Source organism: Carex rostrata, chromosome 2 (genome assembly GCF_964058835.1).
Source record: "Carex rostrata chromosome 2, lpCarRost1.2, whole genome shotgun sequence".
Taxonomy (NCBI): Eukaryota; Viridiplantae; Streptophyta; class Magnoliopsida; order Poales; family Cyperaceae; genus Carex; species Carex rostrata.
This window is the reverse complement of record NC_135919.1, coordinates 3,167,271-3,186,906: the sequence shown is the minus strand read 5'-3', so window position 1 is coordinate 3,186,906 and position 19,636 is coordinate 3,167,271. Positions and strand designations below refer to the sequence as shown.

The following is a 19,636-nucleotide window of genomic DNA, read 5'->3' as shown; positions in this document are numbered from 1 at the left end:
TCACTCCAAATTCTATAATTATGTGTATATATATATATCATCCTAAATTCTAATAACTCACACATTTGCCCCATATAACTTAAATATATATTAAATATATTCAAAACTCAAATTAATTATGTTTAAGATTTTAGAAACTAAAATTAATCAAGAATTAATTAAAACTTGATTCATTCTCTCTGTGCCATGTTTCTCGGATCACCCCAACATGTCCTCTGTCACCATCTAATTCAAGCCCAATTGTGACAGTAGTCTTGGCCATGCCTTCTCCTACCACCCTGTATTGTAAGCTGCCAATGGAAACTGCTCACGCTCCTGCTCCTGTTGTCAGAAGCTGGCTGTAATAATGGGGGAGAGCGAGGGAGGTTATAAACATCATGCAATGGGCACATGCGAGAACTATAGAAGACAAAAGTCCAATCCAAATGTAGAGAATGATACTACCAAAATTTTGGTTTGTAGCACGGGTAGCAACAGTTAGTTGCATAGTTGTTAAGGGTTCATGTAAAATAATTTGCATTTCTGATTTCGTATACCTTTTTACATGGAATGTCTGCAAAACATAACTCTTGTAAATGTGTGTTGCTTATCCATGTAATTGTTTCTTATCGGCCCATGTAAATAATTTTGGGAGAGAGCTGCCAAATGACTCAGATATTATATTTTATTAAAGGTTCATGCAAATAGTTGATCATATGCCCATGCAAATAGGTATAAAATAGTGGGACATATTATTGGCATGGGCTAACCATGTAACTGTTTTGTTGATCCTTTTTTTATATTATTTTATATTAGAGGTTCATGTTAATACTGGGCCATCATGTCCATGTTAATAATCTGGAAAGTCGAGACTGGACATTGGCATGGATTGTCACATGTAAATAGTTTTGAATTAATGGACAGAGATTTCTATATATTTTATCTCCCGTGAATATTAATATCACAATCATTATATAAAAAATATCAGTTCGTTACTCTTCAGTTAAGAGCGGTATCTTTTGAAATTCTTGGTATATATATCTTTTGAAATTCTTCAGTTAAGTGCCAGAAATTCTTTTGAAAATTTCGTTACTCTTCAGTCAAGAAAAAGATAACAGATGCCCACACAAAATATAACAAAAAAGAAACTAGCTATAGCTAGAGCTCTTTTTACTTGCACAGTTCGTTCCTCTACATTTCATACAGCTGAATGAAAACCAATCCGTGTGCTATGCAACATGCGTTGCATCACTAGTGGAAAAACTGAAATCAGGATCGGCCTATTTGGATCGGCTGTATGAACCAACCGATACTAATACCTATCTGGATCGGTTTTATCAATAAAACCGATACTAAAAGCTAATGAAAACACAGCACATGAACTAATTGGATCGGTTCCTAGCTAAGAACCGATCTAGATAGTATCTGGATCGGTTCTAAGCTAAGAACCGATCCTAATACTTGATAATTAGGATTGGTTCTTAGCTTAGAACCGATCCAGATACTATCTGGATCGGTTCCTATATAAGAACCGATCCTGATACTATTTTTTTTCAAAGATGGGTCTGCAAAAAAAAAAAAATAGTATCAGGAACGGTTGTTTATAAACAACCGTTCCTGATACTATTTTTTTTTCAAAGCTGGTTCTGCAAAAAAAAAAAAAAAAAAAAAAAAAAATAGTATCAGGAACGGTTGTTTATAAACAACCGTTCCTGATACTTTTTTTTTTTTTTTTTTTCAAAGTTGGTTCTGCAAAAAAAAAAAAAAAAAAAAAAATAGTATCAGGATCGGCTGTTTATAAACAACCGTTCCTGATACTTTTTTTTTTTTTTTTGCAGACCCATCTTTGAAAAAAAAATAGTATCAGGATCGGTTCTTATATAGGAACCGATCCAGATAGTATCTGGATCGGTTCTAAGCTAAGAACCGATCCAAATAGTATCAGGAGAGTTGTATCTTTGAAAAAAAATAGTATTAGATTCGGTTGTTTCAAAAAACCGATCCAGATAGTCCATTTTAGGTTTTTATTTTTCCGCGCTCATCCCTTCTCTCCTTGCGTCTCTCCATTATTCAAAATTACAACTCTCTCAACTCCTTGTCTCCTCTAGCCGCAAGTCTCCTCCTCTCCCTCCGTCTTGCCGTCTCCTCTCAGTCCGATCGGCTCAATAAAAAGAGTGCTCGGTGCTCAACGCAAGTGTGCTCGGCGCAATAAATCCACTCACTCGCTCGGTGCTCGGGGATCGGTGCTCGGTGCTCGGTGCTTGGTGCTCGGCCCTCTCCTCTCAGTCCGCTCGCCTCTCAGTTTAGGTAAATTTGCTATATTAGTTTTGCTAGTTTAAGTAATTTCAAATTATCAAATCAATTCAATTCGGTTTCAAATCAATTCGGTTTCATTTAAATCAATTCGGCTAGTTTAGTTTTGGATTGAAATTACATGGGATGGTATTCTGTTTTATCAAATCAATCCGGTTTCAATTCTTTGGGTACCATAAATCCTAAAAGAATAATATTGCAATTTTTCTTCAATGAAATGACAAATGGAAGCAAGCCCGGTTGTGTGAATAAATGGATATGATATATGTTTTTGGGTAAATTGATATATATATCTCTGTGCTTAGATAAATTATGATCTATGTTTTTTGAAACAACTGATCCTCATACTATTTTTTTTCAAAGATGGTTCTGCAAAAAAAAAAAAAAAATAGTATCAGAATCAGTTATTTAACCGATCCAGATTATTGTAGTATCAGTGTCGCCTTCATCAGGATCGGTTGTATTCCGATACTGATATGCGTATATAACCGATCCTGATTCCATATTTTCCACTAGTGCATGTGCGGTAGAGGATGAGAAGTCCTCTGTCTTTGGCAAACATTCACATGGAGAATATAATTTTACTACATAGTAAAGTCAACTCTACGGCTGATCAGGGGTGAATTCGTTTTTTTTTTTTTTTTTTTTTTGCTTAATTAATTCAGTTGATAACTTGATATAGTGTACGTACTTTATTGTTAATGAATGTCATACATGTTTGCCCTCGCTGACTTTTCTCTTAAGATAGCGTGCTAATTAAATAAAAACAACAATATGTTAGAAAAGAATATCGGCAAATATATGCCAGCTCTAATCTATATTAGAAAGCAATACAGCTCTATTTGCCGAAATTTTTATTTGAAGGTTGTTGGGCGTTGCCCATACAGCAATTTTTCAATTAAAAAAGTGAAAGTTATTTACATCCCCTCATGGGTAGATCATACAATATACAGCTCTTAGCTCAAATTAATGGTAAATAATAAAGCTACAATATTTTATAAAATTAGCCATCTTGTCTGACCATGATCGCCGATCCTTACATCTCCAGAACGCTTCATATTAACGTTTCATCTATTAATATTGGCACTTGTTCCGATTTATGAGACAATACACTTGAGTTCCTCTCCTTCCACAATATACAGCTCTATTGTCACTTTCATCGTTACGTACAATTGAGATTTCATATATACCACTCAAAAACTATGAAATTACGTATTTATCACTCCAAATTCTATAATTACGCATATACCATCATAAATTCTAATAACTCACATATTTTCCCAATATAACTTAAATATGTATTAAATATATATACTCAAAACCCAAATTAATAATGTTTAAGATTTTGGAAACTAAAATTAATCAAGAATTAATTAAAATTGGATTCATTCTCTCTGTGCCTACTTAGATGATGGATACTATCATTAATTCATGTTTCTTCGATCACCCTAACGTGTCCTCTCTCACCATCTAATCTGAATGTAGAGAATGAGTCCAGTTTTAATTAATTTTTAATTAATTCTAATTTTTAGAATCTTAAACATAATTAATTTGAGTTTTGGGTATATTTGTAATATATTTAAAATATATTACATAAATACATGAGTTATTAGAATTTAGAATAGTAAATATGTAATTATAGAATTTAGAGTGGTAAATACGATAATTTAAATGTTTTGGGTGGTATATATGTATTAAATTCCCTCTAATATTAAATGCCAAGTCAATATCTGAAAAAGGAATATAATTAAATATATAATGGTTAGATGACTTATAAGATCCACGTTATTAGGGTCACCTCAGGATAAAAGGAAACAAAACATAAAAAAAAAAAAAAATACAATTGCCAAGCGGGCATTAATTTAAGAAATTAATTAAGTTTATTCTTGCTAGCTGTTAGACGAAGCATCGATCAGTTTGCTTTCCATCGCCTATATAATCAGACCATCTTTGCCTATGAGACAGACACCTGCGCTAGCTAATAATATCCTCTTATTTACACTGCTGAACATTTCCAAACAGAGAGAGAGAGAGAAAAATGACTGAGGCGGTTGTGGGATATGTGTTACGCAAGCTTGCCAATATCATTGAGGAAAAAATGGAGTACTTGGGTGGGGTTGGTAACAAAGTCCAATGGGTGCAGCGTGAGCTGACCCGAATCCAGTGTTGCCTGAGAGATGCTGATGCAAAACGCAAGGGAGATGCGAGAGTACAGAACTGGCTGAATGAGCTCCGTGATGTGGCCTATCGCATCGAGGATGCAATCGACACGCTCTTTATCGAAGTTGAAAATCACTGCCAAAAAGATCCCAGCTTTTTGCACAAATTGAAGAAACTGTGCCACATGCCTCTGGAGGTGCCTATCCTCCACAAGCTTGCGAATGAGCTTGGTGAAATTGAAAATGTACTCAAAGAGATCTCTAAGAGCAGGGTTGAGTATGGAATCGAACTACTGCAAGAAAAAGGCAAAGGAGAGGCTATCATACTGCCTTCCCGGAGAGCTGTTCATCAAGAAGTGGATGATGAAAGTGAAATCGTAGCCCTACAGGCTGACAAGAATAACATTCTAAAGTTATTGCGCCCAGAAGAAACACTTAGGCGGGTCGTGATAACCATTGTGGGTACCGGCGGTCTAGGAAAAACTACCCTTGCACATATGGTATATAGAAGGTAAGTGCAGATCTTCCTTCTTTTTTTTTAAATAAAAAAGGTCAAGGCCCATTTCATATTACTGAAATCATATAATTACATCAGTTCCTCGATCAGATCTAAAGCTCTGACAACAACAGTTTCTGCAAAAAAAAAAAACAAATTTTCCAATGGCCACATAGTAATGGACTGAGGTTATATATTTCTATAGTCAAAAAGTTGTTGTCTGTCTTCTTCTTCTTGAACATCTATGGAAGCTCAGGTGGATCAGCTAGCTGGTATACTACTACCTCCATTGGCATATACTAGTTGAGTGGTATTGCATCCTCAATAATAAGCATTCACTCCTCAGCAGCATCCTTGAACTTCTTCATATTACCTGTTCAATAATCAAGCAATGATTTTATTAACAAAATTATATTTCTAGCAGAAGTAATGTTACAACAGATCTTCCTTTTCAAGTATATAGTTTTTGTGAGATAAATAATTTCAACAATAATAATAAAATCTCTACGAAGTTGTTATGTATATTACCAATCAACTGATTTTACAATTATTTATAAATTACGATTTTGAAATTAATGGTTGTTGATCCTAACTGCTCAATTCATATAATAGTAGTAGTGATAACAATAAATAGTAGTAGTAGTATTAACACTGGTTTATACGAACATTTGGTGTTGATGTTAGATGTCAACGCAGCTATTATATTGTCTCCTAAATTATCTGTTACCTAATATATTCATAGAAATTACAAAGATGATAACAATGATTTTAAAAGATCCACATAATATGTACAAACATTAATAGTTTAGTTATTGACATCTATATATATATAGTGGTTTGCAAAATTTAGATACTCATTTTTGGGTAAAGCTAAGGGGTGCTATGGGTTGCATAGAGGGCTACGGTGCTACAGCTCAATATTCGAGTTTTCAAAATTCAAACGATCGATCCGAGCCGTTCATCTTGTTTTCCATATTAATATGTGTTTGAAGACAAAATTTTACATTTTTTGGAAATTTTTTACTATTTTTTTTTAGATAGGTAGAAAATCAAATATCTGAATGATGCGGAATTTTTTAGATGATTTTCTACCTATCTAAAAAAATAGTAAAAAATTTTCAAAAAATGTAAAATTTGATCTCCAAATACATATTAATATGGAGAACAAGATGAATGGTTCGGATCGATCGTTAGAATTTTGAAAACTCGAATATTAAGCCGTAGCCCTCTATGCAACCCATAGCACCTTAGCCTTACCCCTCATTTTTTAAGAAATAAGTAGGTGGATATATATTTATGTAGATAGTTATTGGATGGAGACGTCATCAACTTAAGTTTCCTTTAATTTATTGCTCAATAATTGCTTAGATCTTAATAATACATAGTTGCTTCACTTACTAAATATTGTTCAAAATTTAATATATCATGCTAGAAATCAATCTAATATATCTTTTCTTTGCTTATATATCCAGTGCGAAGGCAGAGTTCAAGTATCATATAATGCTCTCAGTCTCACAGCAGTTCAGTATAACTGATCTCTTGAGAAAGATGCTACGCCAGCTCAATTATTCTGTACCTAAGAACCAAGATGTGGGCAAATTAAGCAGCAAGCTCAAAAGTTTTTTGAGTACCAAAAGATATCTTATAATCCTTGATGATGTATGGGGGGTTGAGTTGTGGAGTCAGCTGAAAGATACATTGCCTGAAGTCCAGAACGGAAGTCGTGTTCTTATGACAAGCAGACTTATTGATGTTGCTTTGTCAGCTGACCCGAAAATGACACCATACAAACTCAACTTCTTAGATGATAAGGAGAGCCTAGATCTCCTCCTCAAAAAGGCTCTCTCTTATCAAGAACCTAATGAAGAATGTCCTAGCGATCTCCATGGGTTAGCATGCGAATTATCAAAAAAATGTAAGGGGTTACCTCTGGCTTTGATAGTACTAGGTGGTATCCTTTCAAATAAAGAATGCACGTACCCTGTTTGGAATAGGGTGTTGCAAACAATGGATTGGTACACAAAAGGCAAGGATTGCATGGAAGTTTTAGCCATGAGCTATGAAGATATGCCATATCATCTCAAAGCATGCTTTTTATATCTTGCTTCTTTTCCGGAAGACTATGAGATCTCTGCAAACCGTCTGATCAGAATGTGGGTCGCAGAGGGATTCATACCACACGAGGGGAGGGCAACAATGGAGGAAATAGCTGAGGACTGCCTTGAGGAACTTTTTCAAAGGTTATATTTTTTTTTTCCTTAAGTTAACTAGAACACATTTCATGAATTAATACTTGATATATATTCAAACCTTTTTTATAATAGAGTTGACGAAGTAGAGATCTTCCATAAGAAAGTATCCTAAAACTAAAAGAAAAATTCGAGTGAAATGAAATTTAAGATGAACAGCAATAAGCTACAAGACCTTATTAATACACTTTGCAACGAGATCAATCCTTTTCCCAAAAATACAAGTTCCTTCACCTGTTATCACAAGTATCATACACATTAAGTTTATTATTTCTTCTGTACTAAATAGCTTCTTCCTTGAAAACCTTCTACCAGTGTTCTCAATTTTTTAAAAATAGAGGGATCATAAGCTTCTTCTAAATTAGATATATCTTGACTTCCATAGCAAGAGAAATAGTTGATACCATTAATTTGATATTAAAACACAGCTCTAAGAATAAAACCAAAACTGTTGCTGACGAGATTTGAGGGTGCAAAATTATAATTTTGCATGAGGGATTAGGATTTCAAAAAATAGTTTGAATTTTATAATATTATTTCAAAATTTCAACCCCCATATATCTACATTTAAATGTTTCTCTTAATATATAGAACACAATTTACAAAAATTCTTATATAATATAGAATTACGTACAAAATTTATGAAGTCCATATTTTAATTTCATTAATTAATAATTAGCATAAATTTATTATATCTTTCAATTTATTAACTTATGACTCCAGTAAATTAGTATATATAATATTTGGAGTCGGGGCAGTCCAATGCCCGGTTGGAGTTGTTTGATCAGTATCAAAGTCCGTGCACACTTGATCCGCACAAATCTTAAAGTTGATCACACGGATCGAACAGATCCAACCGAGCATCAGACCGATTTCTATCTGATGCCCATCAGAATGCCCCCGTTTCCATAAACTTATATATATTATGCCTGCAATACTTACAATATTTTCTAACTTGTTTATAAACACAAATTAATTCAGGAGTATGATTCAAGTATTAAGTCGATCCACGAATGGTTCGATCAAGTGCTTCCAAGTGCATGATCTTCTCCGTGACTTAGCAATGCATGAAGCCGGGCAGGAAAACTTTGTTACGGTTTTATCACAAGCATCAGATGTCAACCAGCGCTATGGTGAAACTCGACGTGCTTCGCTGCAATGCTGCAAACCAGAATTTCTGGAATATATAGGTCCCAACACCCGTTCTTTACTATGGTTTGGCCTATGCTTACCCAAGTGTTATAATTTTAGGCTACTTAAAGTTTTAGAACTTGTGGGCATTAGAAATTACACTCCCGACTCGGTTAGGGGAATTGATAAATTGATTCACCTTAAATACTTGGGGTTTAGAAATTCCGGAATTGAACTAAAATCCTTATGTTCCTTTCGTCACATGAAGACCCTTGAAACCCTCGATATTCGAGGAACAGAAGCTACAGTACTACCTAATTCCTTGTGGAATATTAGAACATTGAGGCATGTACTGTGTGATGGCGTGGCTGCACCGACATCAGCAAGTAACTTAATAAATCTCCAGACCTTAAGATGGATACGGCCTATAGATTCATGGTTTAGGAAGTTGCCCATTTTAAACAACCTGCGTAACTTACATCTTTTAAACGAAGATGAAAAATATTGGGTTCCCGTGATCACTTTACTTCAAAGGCTGTATTTTCTGGTCACTTTAGATATCAGATTAAGGAGTTTCGTGGTGATTAGTTTACCTGTGGAGATTGTTTACCCAATAGTACTTCCAAATTACGAGAAGTTGCAATTTTTGTCCTTGAAAGGATCATGGTCTAAGAATGTTTCCTTAGAGGCTGACTTGTTTCCACCACATCTCGTTAAATTGACACTTATTAATTCCAAACTTGGTCGAAATCCAATGCCGGAACTTGGAAAGTTAAAGAGCCTAAAGAAACTTCGCTTAAAAGATGTGGTGGACAGGCTGGCTTCACTAAGAATGATCTGTCCAGCTGGATTCCCTGTCCTACAGCACTTGGAAATGGATAATAGCTGTAAGATGGATTTCACAGTGGCACAGGGAGTCATGCCAAGGCTTACATACCTCCTAGTGTGTGATAAAATAGAGCTCCACCTGCCTCCTGAGCTACAACACATTACCATTAAAATCGTTAATAGACCGATGCTCAAGTATTATTGACCACGTGCACTTTTTCCTTTCACTTTTTTTCTTTTTGGAACAAAATTAACGTCTTTTATTAATTTGTAATATGCATGGCGCATATATGTATGTCCTATGAATTCTTTCAAAAAAAAAAAAAAAAAAATTTAATCTTTCAATAAATATTGTATTGTACAACAATTTTACTTTTCTGAATAATAAAGAAAAACATTATTCTCAATCAGATCTGATTATAATAACAATATATTATAAGGGTGGAATTAAAAAAATTTAGATTTTTTTTTTTAGGGTAAGGTGGCAAGATGTCATCTTACGGTTTTTCATTGATTAAAAAAAGTATTTATATCGGCACTAAAAGACCGTAGTAACAAAACACAAAAATTCAAAATTAATTACAAAGGTTCTCTGCTCCCTAACAATATGTCAACCACTGTTGAATATCTCCGACTGTCTCGCCTAGAAGAATGCGGATCGTCTTTGTCTTTTGAGAAAAAAAAAAAATCTGTTGTTCCTCTCCCGCCAAAGAGCCCAAAGTCCCGCTGCCCAGACGACGTCCCATTCTTTTTTTTGTATCTTGTCCAAGGCCTGCAAATGTGCTATCCAAAAGGCCACGTGTGAAGCTATAACCCACAATGGAAGGGACCTCTGCAGTGATCGCATTAGTGCCCACCAGAATGCAACCGAGTAAGTACACTCCCAGAATAGATGTACACTTGATTCGACTATGTTTAGCCCACACATTACACATCCATCCATTGTGGGGCAGCCCCTTCTCATGAGCACTTCTCTTGTCAACAATTTGTCCTGAAATAAAACCCACATAAAGACACGGACCTTCGGTGGAGTTTTGAATTTCCATAGTCGACGAGCGAATTGACAATTTACTCCTTATGTGTAACACTTTGTATGTCAACGCCGCAGAGAAGAGACCTCCGGCTTCCCATTTCCACACCACCGATTCCGTCGGATGTTGAATCTCAGTTGATACCTCAACAAAAGGTACCAGAGATTTCAAATCCTTGAGGAAAAAAGAGTGGTTCGTGCTGATGCCCACTTGCGTGATGTCATCAATATCGTGTAAGAGTAATAGTGCCTCTGCCCAATTGCTCCTGCGGTCATGTTGAAGCACCTAGATCCATTTAGTGAGATCGATGTTCCTTGTTCTGTGTGTGTAGTTCTATAATTCCCAATCCTCCTTCCTGTTTTAGTGCACATGTTCTTTCCCAGTTAACCAGGCAGTTGATCGGTTTACACGGACCGTGTCCCTTCCATAGGAAGTTCCGTCTGATTTTGTCGATGTGTCTGATGACCATTTCGGTATGAGTAGTGCCTGCATGAAGTGCAACGGCATAGATGATAGGACGGATCTTATTAGTGTCAATCTACCACCATATGATAATAGTGATGATTTCCACCTCGCCAGTCTTCCTTCTACTGCCTGAATTAGCGGTAGATAGTCTATTTTTTAGGTTTCTTTACCGATAATGGTAAACCCAGATATCTGATGGGAAGTTCTGTACGTTGGCTCCCTAAAATTCTCTCAATTCCAAGTGTTAGGTGGTCTGGTATTGCTATCGGAACAAATGAGCTTTTAGATCTGTTGATCTTCAGGCCCGTCAGTTTTTCATATATTGAGAGAATTAGGGTCAAGATTTTCAAAGTTTCCGGGTGCGCTTCTGTGATAATTATCGTGTCATTCGCATACTGAATTGGCTGAGGTGGAAAATGGATTTGTGGATGCATTGCTGGTAGTGAGTTTTTGATTAGCCAATTCAATGAGTCCGCCACTAAAATGAATAATAGCGGAGATAACAGATCCCCCTGTCGCAACCCTCTCGTGTGTTTGAAATATCTCGTGTAATTACCGTTGACTCTTAACGCGGAGCTCAATAATTTCAGCATCTGTAGCACCCAAGCTATCCAATTTGGTGGAAACCAAGATTTGTTAGGAAGCACCAATCCACCAAATCAAAAGCTTTTTCAAAATCAACTTTGTACAAAACCGACGGAATCTTCCTCTTCGAACACGCCGACAAAAATTATCTAGCCACCAAAAAGGACTCCATAATCGACCTTCCTTTGACAAAAGTCGTTTGCTTATTTGAAATGAGCTCAGTAAGGAAAGGTTGTAGTCTATTAGCCAACACCTTAGTAATTATTTTGATGGTAGTGTTAATGACACTAATTGGTCTGACGTCGCCGATGACAACCGGGTTTTCCCTTTTTGGTATCAAGGTGATGGCCGTTCTGTTGAGCGAGCAAAAATCTGGCACTAATTAGTCTATTACCTCATGCAGACTTCGCACTGCGTTCATGAACTCTGTTTTAATGACATCCCAGAATCGCTGCAAAAATTCAATCGGGAAACCATCCGGACCGCAGGCCTTATTCTTTGGCATCTGTGAGATTTTGAGCGTACCTGAGCGGCGGATGTGGCTGATGGGAGCAGTTGTGGAGTTGTGGAGTTGTGCAGCTTAGTTCGTACTATTTCCGTCCAGCCATCTCCATTGGTGACCAGTCGAAATCGCCTTCCCATATTTCCTCTGGAAGCGTGCCCCTTAAAGTTTTTTGAATTTTGCTCCTTTTTGAGGAAACTTAGAAAAATTGAGATTGAGCTGAAAAATCTAATCTAATTTTATTTTATTTTATAAAGAGCCTGATAAGTATTGATACATATAAAATTACAAAATGTTAAGAATAAAATTATATTTATTTATTTATGGGGAGGATTAGTCTCCTTTTCTCAAATTGTGACTGTTCATCTATTATTCTACTTTTAATACTAAAAAACTATTATTTCAGCATCTAGTATTGAAGGTGAAACCCTAACCGTAAATATCTATATTTGAGGCTTGTCAATTTACTGGCTTTAGATCTTCAATTACTGAATCTATATCTTGTATCCATATACAACCTCCAAATTCTTCATTTAAACAAATCCATCCTATAACCCTGGGCCAGAAAGCTTGGAAGCTGTTAATTATCTAAGTTCATAAAATGACACATCAATCATACTACACCAAAATAGACTATTTGCAACAAATTATTGCAACGGTAAAAGAATTAGTAGCTATAAATTAAGGATTTTGCAACGAAAATAATCTGTTGCAATTAATGTTAAATATTGCAACCATTTTTTTTTGGCAACTAAATTAGATTGTTGCCCGAAAAATACTTTTTGCAACAAAATTATTTGATATGGCAACAGACAAATATGTTGCAAACAAAAATTCAAAACTTCCTAAAACATATAATAACATTCAACAGATAGCAACAATTTAGATATTATGAACTTTAATTGAATTACATGCATCAATTAACTAAATAAACAACACAAGAACAACCATAGCTATATAAATTGACAACAATATCCGTTTTTGCAGTGAAGCCCCTAGAGTTGTAAAAATATCCTAGCACACAAAAGAGCATGAAGTAGCCAATCTAAAACAGTAGCAGAATTAGAAAACATGAACAACATCATACAATAAAGCAAACAGACCCTACCGAAACAACAAAACAAATAAAAATCTTGGCATCCACAACAACAAAAAATCAGTACCAGTACCGGTACCACTACCCAGTACCAGTATCAATTGAACACATCTAACTCCCCATGCATTTAATTATTCTATAATACGCCTTGAACATACTTAACTTGTGAAAAGAAGAAACGAAAACCTGTTACTGTGATATCTTGACATACATTTAACTAATTATTTCACCTCATATTCTTTCTCGAAATGCAGCCCGAAGCTGCTCACGCACACTTTGACGGATTTGTTCTTGTATTAATTCCATTTGGCTTTCCATTTGCCTTTCTCTTGTGGCACGTTCTTCTATTACTAAATCTTCAAGTTTTCTCTCTCTCTCTCGGAGCTCCTCAACTAAAGCAGTAAGTTTTTCATTGGTTTCGTTTTGTTCCTTAAGTTGTTGAAGCAGATCTTCATTTGAATTGCATGATTTTTTCATGTAGCCACGGCCAGGAATATGACCCGACTCGTCACCGGCAAGATCCTGAAAAATTACAGTTCGTTCAACAGTGGACAATGGTTCTCGTGTTGCATCCTCTCTCTCTTTGATCATCTCGCAAACATTTTCCTAAGCAGTAGACGTTCAGGTTTAGTAAAAGTACATTGCATATGATTTTGAAAATTTTATAATCAAGTTTAACTAAATAGCCAAATGGATTTATAATTTATGTACTTACATATAATTCTTTGGATGCAGAATCCAACCATTTTCCATTCCTGCTATGGGTCAGTAACCATAAATCTATGTCATTGGGCTCCTCATTTGTTTCCTTGTCACGCTGTTATTAAAACATTTTTTAAGTTCAAACACAATTAATGGCTATAAACCAAAAGAAGAATAAAAATTGAACATACATTTTCATAACTTATTTGTGAAAAGGACTTGCTCCCACAACCGTGATTGAACTTCCTTTTTCCTCGATTTGCTGAGTTTGTTTCACTCTTCTTCTATAATAGATAAAAGTTAAATAATTAATATTATCAATTATGTGCTTTTTTATTATTCTAAAACAATATTTGTTTAAAAGAACTTCATACATTTAATTACTACTACATTAGTGATTTACAATTATCAGTAGTACCTTAAATTTATCTGTACCAAAAAAGTAAATGAGGTGCTTCCACACGTCCATATTGATTTCTTCAGGCTTTGTTACATTCTGTAAAATGCAGACGTGACAATTTCTCATTTAAAATTTAAAACACTAAATTCTCTAAGAATAAATCATTTCTAAATCAGTATGGTAATTAAACTATATATCCTTAATTTATTTATAGTACAATGTATCATTGAAATTTATTCAGCTAAAATAAATATATAATGTCAATTTCATGGTTGCAAATTATGTCGAATATTTTTTTTAGTGTAACAATGCATACAAGTACAAGAATTTAGCAATTGTGAAATTAACAATTTATATGATATGAAAATATTAGAATTAGAAACCGATAATGTTTACAAGTATCTTTTAATTATTTGTTTTAGGATTGATTTACAAAATCTAAAAGCTTAAAGGTTAACCATATAAAAATACAAAAGCTAACACGCGGCATCATGCATGAAGGCCAGCCTGTTTCTCATTTTTAATTTCCTTAATTATATATTTTTCTTTTCTCTATTATCCACGGTTTGACCTCTTTTCAACCCTTGACTTCCTTTCCACTTTGCTTTTATGTTTATTTGAACTTGAGTTAGGCTTTTTCCATCTCTCTCTGTTGCTTATATGCGCACGTAAAAAGAGTTTAATTTACTCTCAAATTATGGAGCATGATTCCAGTGGAAACTTGAGGAATTCATGGTAACCCTCTTCTCCTCTCAATTAGCGTTAATGACTATCTTTCCTTCTCTATGTGCTGCTAACTATTGCTATATAGGTTGTGATTTTGAATATGTGCATATATATATATAATAAGTTATTTGGTATGTTGTATTTTCAGTTTTTGATTTAAAATCTCAATCCATAGCAATTATATTTAGTACTGACCTCAAACGAAACTGCACCTGTACTTTATTGATCGTATTACCTATTGTGTTGCACAACCAAGTTATAAGGACTGATTTGAAAGAACAAAGAAAAGGAAGGGGTAACTTATTAAATTCCCATCCATGGGTAATCTTCTCTTGTCAGAGGGGTTAATTTGGATAACTATAAACATTTTAAACAAGGATGGAGATTATGAAAATGAAGATAATAATTGAATGAAATAGTAAAACTAAATTACTAATAGATTAACATGATAACAAAATTGTTCTCTTATGGGTATGTAGAATATCTTTATATTTTCTCATTCTTGTTTCTTTGAAAGGAGAAAGTTACTGACACTAGTGTTATCTTATAACCATATTTAACTAAATATTTGCATATCTGTTTAACAAGATACATATTAATTTTAAGGATGATGTTGAGTATCATATAAATTATATCTCTTATAAACCTTTATTCCTTGTACATTACATGTAAGCCAGTTGTATTGAAATATCATTTATCTATAGTTTCATATTACTTTGTACTAATCTGTTTATATAGAATAAGTCATTATGTTTTACTTATTTCTATATTTCAATAGTATATATTTGATGAAACTTTTATGCCCTATATGAAATAGAGGTAAACTGTATATATACATTTTTGACAACCTTTAATAATGAATAATGACTTTAAAGATGGGATTAAGGGTGGTTATGTTAATTGGTTTGGATTGCTGGGTTTATATCGAAACCCTCACACTTTATGAAATGGTTTATGTTGTAAATTAATTGTTATAAATTGAAATTATAAAGCTTATTTGTAACTAATATGTAAAAATCTGAGAGTTCATAAAAGAATTTGAATAATATATATTTTCTTCTTTGTATGATCTTGAGCTTATTTATTCCCTTCTCAATACTAGTATGGATATGTACCATATACATGTTATGAACCATATGCATATCCTTAGCTTCATTCTATTTTCCTTTAAGCTTTTCTTAAAATGAGTACCGGTTAGTATATACAGTTCTTCTTTGCTCTCTCGTGTGGAAACCTGCAATTTGAAATTATTAACTTCGACTCGCAATTATTTTTAGACGTGGACGTGAAAGATAGCGGAACTGAATTGAGTAACCTATAGGATGTGCTTGCGGAACGATGAACTTGATTTCGAGTCATATTGTGCCCTACGTTATCAGGTGCGGGGTTACTGGACTTGTTTGATATTACATTTTTAAGAATTAAATTGTTATTCCTTTGCCATGTCGAATGATTGTTTGCTGCATTATTTGAGATGTGTGAATCATGTGCATAGCCCAATCAAATTATAACTGAATTTTGTGTGATATTGTTGACCTATCATTTTGTACGGTTTACCGTTTGTATGAATCTCCTATTCTGAAATATGATTGAGTCACCACAAGTTTATGTTTATGGAAATCTGTTGAGCTCTGCAAAGTCTAGGAGCTATAGACTAGACTTTGGTTACGGAATCCTTATGCGCATATGGTGAACGGCCCTCGCTAATCCCAGTACCGGTTGGGAGGGGGAATCTGATTCTGATTCTGACGGTGAATATGGGTGACTATAAAGAGACGTCTGATTGATGTCATATCCAGTCTGGGACCGGAATGACAGGTTTGTTTAATGTGTTGAGAATTACCGATTCCGAGTTTATTGCATACGAAATATTATCTGACTATGAACCAGACTTTAAATAACGGTATAAGCCTAAGCACATCAAATGAGGGTCAGTGGATGGTACTGAGTACCAGCAGGTGTGGGTTTAGCGTGGCCACCTGCGTGACAAGCTGGTGGATCATCTGTTTGTGTTACCAGACATAATAATCTATGATTAAGCCAAATATATCTCTGTTGAGCTTCATTTGAGATTCTGTGAGTTGAGATTCGATTGAATACTGTGATTGAGCATTTGCATTCACTTATATATAAACTGAACTGTTAATGTCAAGTTGCAAGGATTTAATTCTAGATATGGATTGATTGCAAGTCCAGTGACCTGATTGTGGCAAATTCGCACTGGGAGATAATATTTATATTATTTCTCACCCCCACCCTTTGGGTTATTTTCAGGTTTATTACACGGATACGGAGAGATAGTTTTGGATTGCATCTGACAGCATAACCACATAATACTGAGGTTTTGGGTTGTTATAACTGACAGGATGCGGGAGACATTTCTAAAATATATAGTTTGCCGTATTATGTCAGATAATTTCATAAATATTGGGATGTGGTTAATATGTAATGGTGTTATTGGTAATGCATATAAAAGATCCACTGCCTTACGTATATGTTTTAATAAATATACGTGGCAGGCTGTTATACCCGATTTGGGGTGTGACAGTCTTGTTTTTAAGACGCTCCTCATCAGTTGCATATGCTCGGTATGTTGCTGCTAAGTTGGAGCGCCAAGTTTTGTACCTTTCACCGGCAATTTTTAATATTTTCTCTTTGGTACTTTCATCATCTTTCAATTCCCAATGATCCTGTAAAATGATATATTGGACAAAAAGCTTGCACAAACTTACATTTTACTAAGTAAAATTAGTCTATGACCTCCTTTTTTTTACTAGTAAAGAGTATGCACATCGATCACAAGTACAAATGTATATTTGAAAAAAAAAAAAAATTCTTACTAGAACTTTTTGTACTATCATCTCCTCTTGTTATTATTTGGTACTTGAGACCATGTTTCAACTCCTACAAGTGGAGCATTATGTCGCATTTGAACTACAATGTCATCAATGAAAGATCGTCGATTCGCACCAATCGCGCCACCAAGTGTTGTTGAGAACTGAATTGGGAGTTTATTTTGGTTATTTGCATGCCATTTTTTTACTGCCTTGTAGCCCTTAAGTGTTCCTCGTCCTTTTCTTACTGCTAAAATAAATAAATAAAAGATTGCATTGGATCTCATGTCGTTATAAATTAATCAATATACAAATACTAAACACCAATATAGAGTTTAATTTGCTGCATAGATATTTAACAAAGAACTGACGAATTTTAAATCTTAATTAATTAATGTTTGTATGATATATAGCAGATGTTTAGAAAATTGTATTTTTATGCCTTTTAAAATAGTAATAACAAAAAGGTCAATCAATTAGTCATTTTATGTGTATATGCTATTAATTTTTATAGCAAGGAAAAATAAGACGGAAAACAGTTGCTTGTGATAGATTAAAAACTCTAAATGTATATAATAAGAGAGAGAATACCAATTTCTTCGTCTTCTCGCGATTCTATTCTAGGCCGACGCGCATGTGAAGGCCGATTTGGTTCATCAATGAACATGTTGGCACCGTTATAATTTTGTTGAGCAATTGCAGAAATTGGAGATCAATTTGCCTCTGTGATATATTAGTACAATGATACTCCTGAATCTTAAATAGAGGATGATAAGTAACTTATGGTAATAAATTTCCGTTACTATTTGTATTTTCCAGTGGGCTCATTTGATTCTGCGCCAAAAATTTGATGTTGCGCCAAATTCTGTACATTGTAATCTTTTGTTAATATGTTATACGGGTCCACACCACAAATTCTTGGGTAAATTTCGCTGGAGGTCACTAAACTTTGATTTGTCCCTTTTGAGTCACTCAACTTTGTTATTTGTTCCAATCAAGTCACTCAACGTTTTCCATCCAAATTTTTAACGGAATATGCTAATTCCGTTAGTTTTTTGGATGAAATATGCTAATTCCGTTAAAATTTTGGAAGGAATGGGTATATTCCGTTAATTTTTTGGACGGAATAGGAATATTCCGTTAAAAATTTGGATGGAAAACGTTGAGTGACTTGATTGGGACAAATAACAAAGTTGAGTGACTCAAAAGGGACAAATCAAAGTTGAGTGACCAATTCGTGACAAATAACAAAATTTAGTGACCTCCAGCGAAATTTACCCCAAATTCTTTGGTATTAATTGCTCTCAGTGCCAAACTTAAAAAAATTTTGCCGCCAGAATTTTATTTGGCGCCAACATTAAAAGCCTCCAGCTCGTTTCCTTATTTCATAATATTTACTTTCCATATTTCATATATATGTGATATTGTGTTATTATCTTTTTTTGGTGAACAGCAAAGAGTAAAAAAAAAACTTTTTTTTTTTTTATATTCATTAGAAAGGATAAGCACAATTATTAGGCAAAAGTTTAAATATATCCATAGAAAATTTATAAGAATTATTTGACACATACAGTTCATACATGTCTATTAAAAATGTCACTTATATTGATAAATTGGTCATGACACTGTTCTCAAATAACTCCATGCTTTTGAGTAGATTAAAAAAAATTAGATTAAAAAAATGTCACTTATATTGATAAATTGGTCATGACACTGTTCGTAACTCAGCAATAATAAAAAAAATTAGATTAAAAAAAAATATATACATTTAAATCACTTAGTGTGATCAACAAAATATGAACTACTACTATTATTAATTATTATAGATATAAATCTCTTAGCAAGCTTAACTTCAAAACCTATCAAATTGACTTTAATAATAAATCTAAACAGTTGAAACCAATCTGCTGTACAAACAGTCGATATGAACCATTCAACATAATATTCATATTAAAATATGCTTGGAGACCAAGTTCATTTGTTTTGAAGATTTTGCACTATTTTCTTACAATAGCTACAAAATTATTATTTTAAGATAGTCTACAAATAGTGATTTTTAAATAGTTACATTTTTTTTTACTATTTAAATATGTTTGGGTCGATTTGTCTGATATTTGAAAATAGAGAAAAAAGATGTAAG

At 34.0% G+C, this 19,636-nt stretch overlaps 2 protein-coding genes across 2 annotated transcripts; one reads left to right on the top strand and one right to left on the bottom strand.

The window, feature by feature from the left end:
- The first annotated feature begins 4,269 nt into the window (after positions 1 to 4,269).
- Positions 4,270 to 9,360, top strand: LOC144566952 (putative disease resistance RPP13-like protein 3). Its single transcript, XM_078316983.1, has 3 exons — positions 4,270 to 4,962; positions 6,420 to 7,187; positions 8,178 to 9,360. The coding sequence occupies exons 1-3, from the start codon at positions 4,331 to 4,333 to the stop codon at positions 9,358 to 9,360; spliced, it is 2,583 nt and encodes an 860-aa protein (XP_078173109.1). The 5' UTR covers positions 4,270 to 4,330.
- A 3,705-nt stretch (positions 9,361 to 13,065) lies between these two features.
- LOC144566936 (uncharacterized) lies at positions 13,066 to 17,783 on the bottom strand. The gene is made up of 7 exons (XM_078316982.1): positions 17,547 to 17,783; positions 17,209 to 17,352; positions 16,615 to 16,665; positions 13,955 to 14,032; positions 13,728 to 13,820; positions 13,550 to 13,651; positions 13,066 to 13,440 (listed from the first exon to the last, which is right to left on the bottom strand). Exons 1-7 carry the CDS (start codon positions 17,781 to 17,783, stop codon positions 13,066 to 13,068), a joined length of 1,080 nt encoding a protein of 359 aa, XP_078173108.1.
- Positions 17,784 to 19,636: the final 1,853 nt, after the last annotated feature.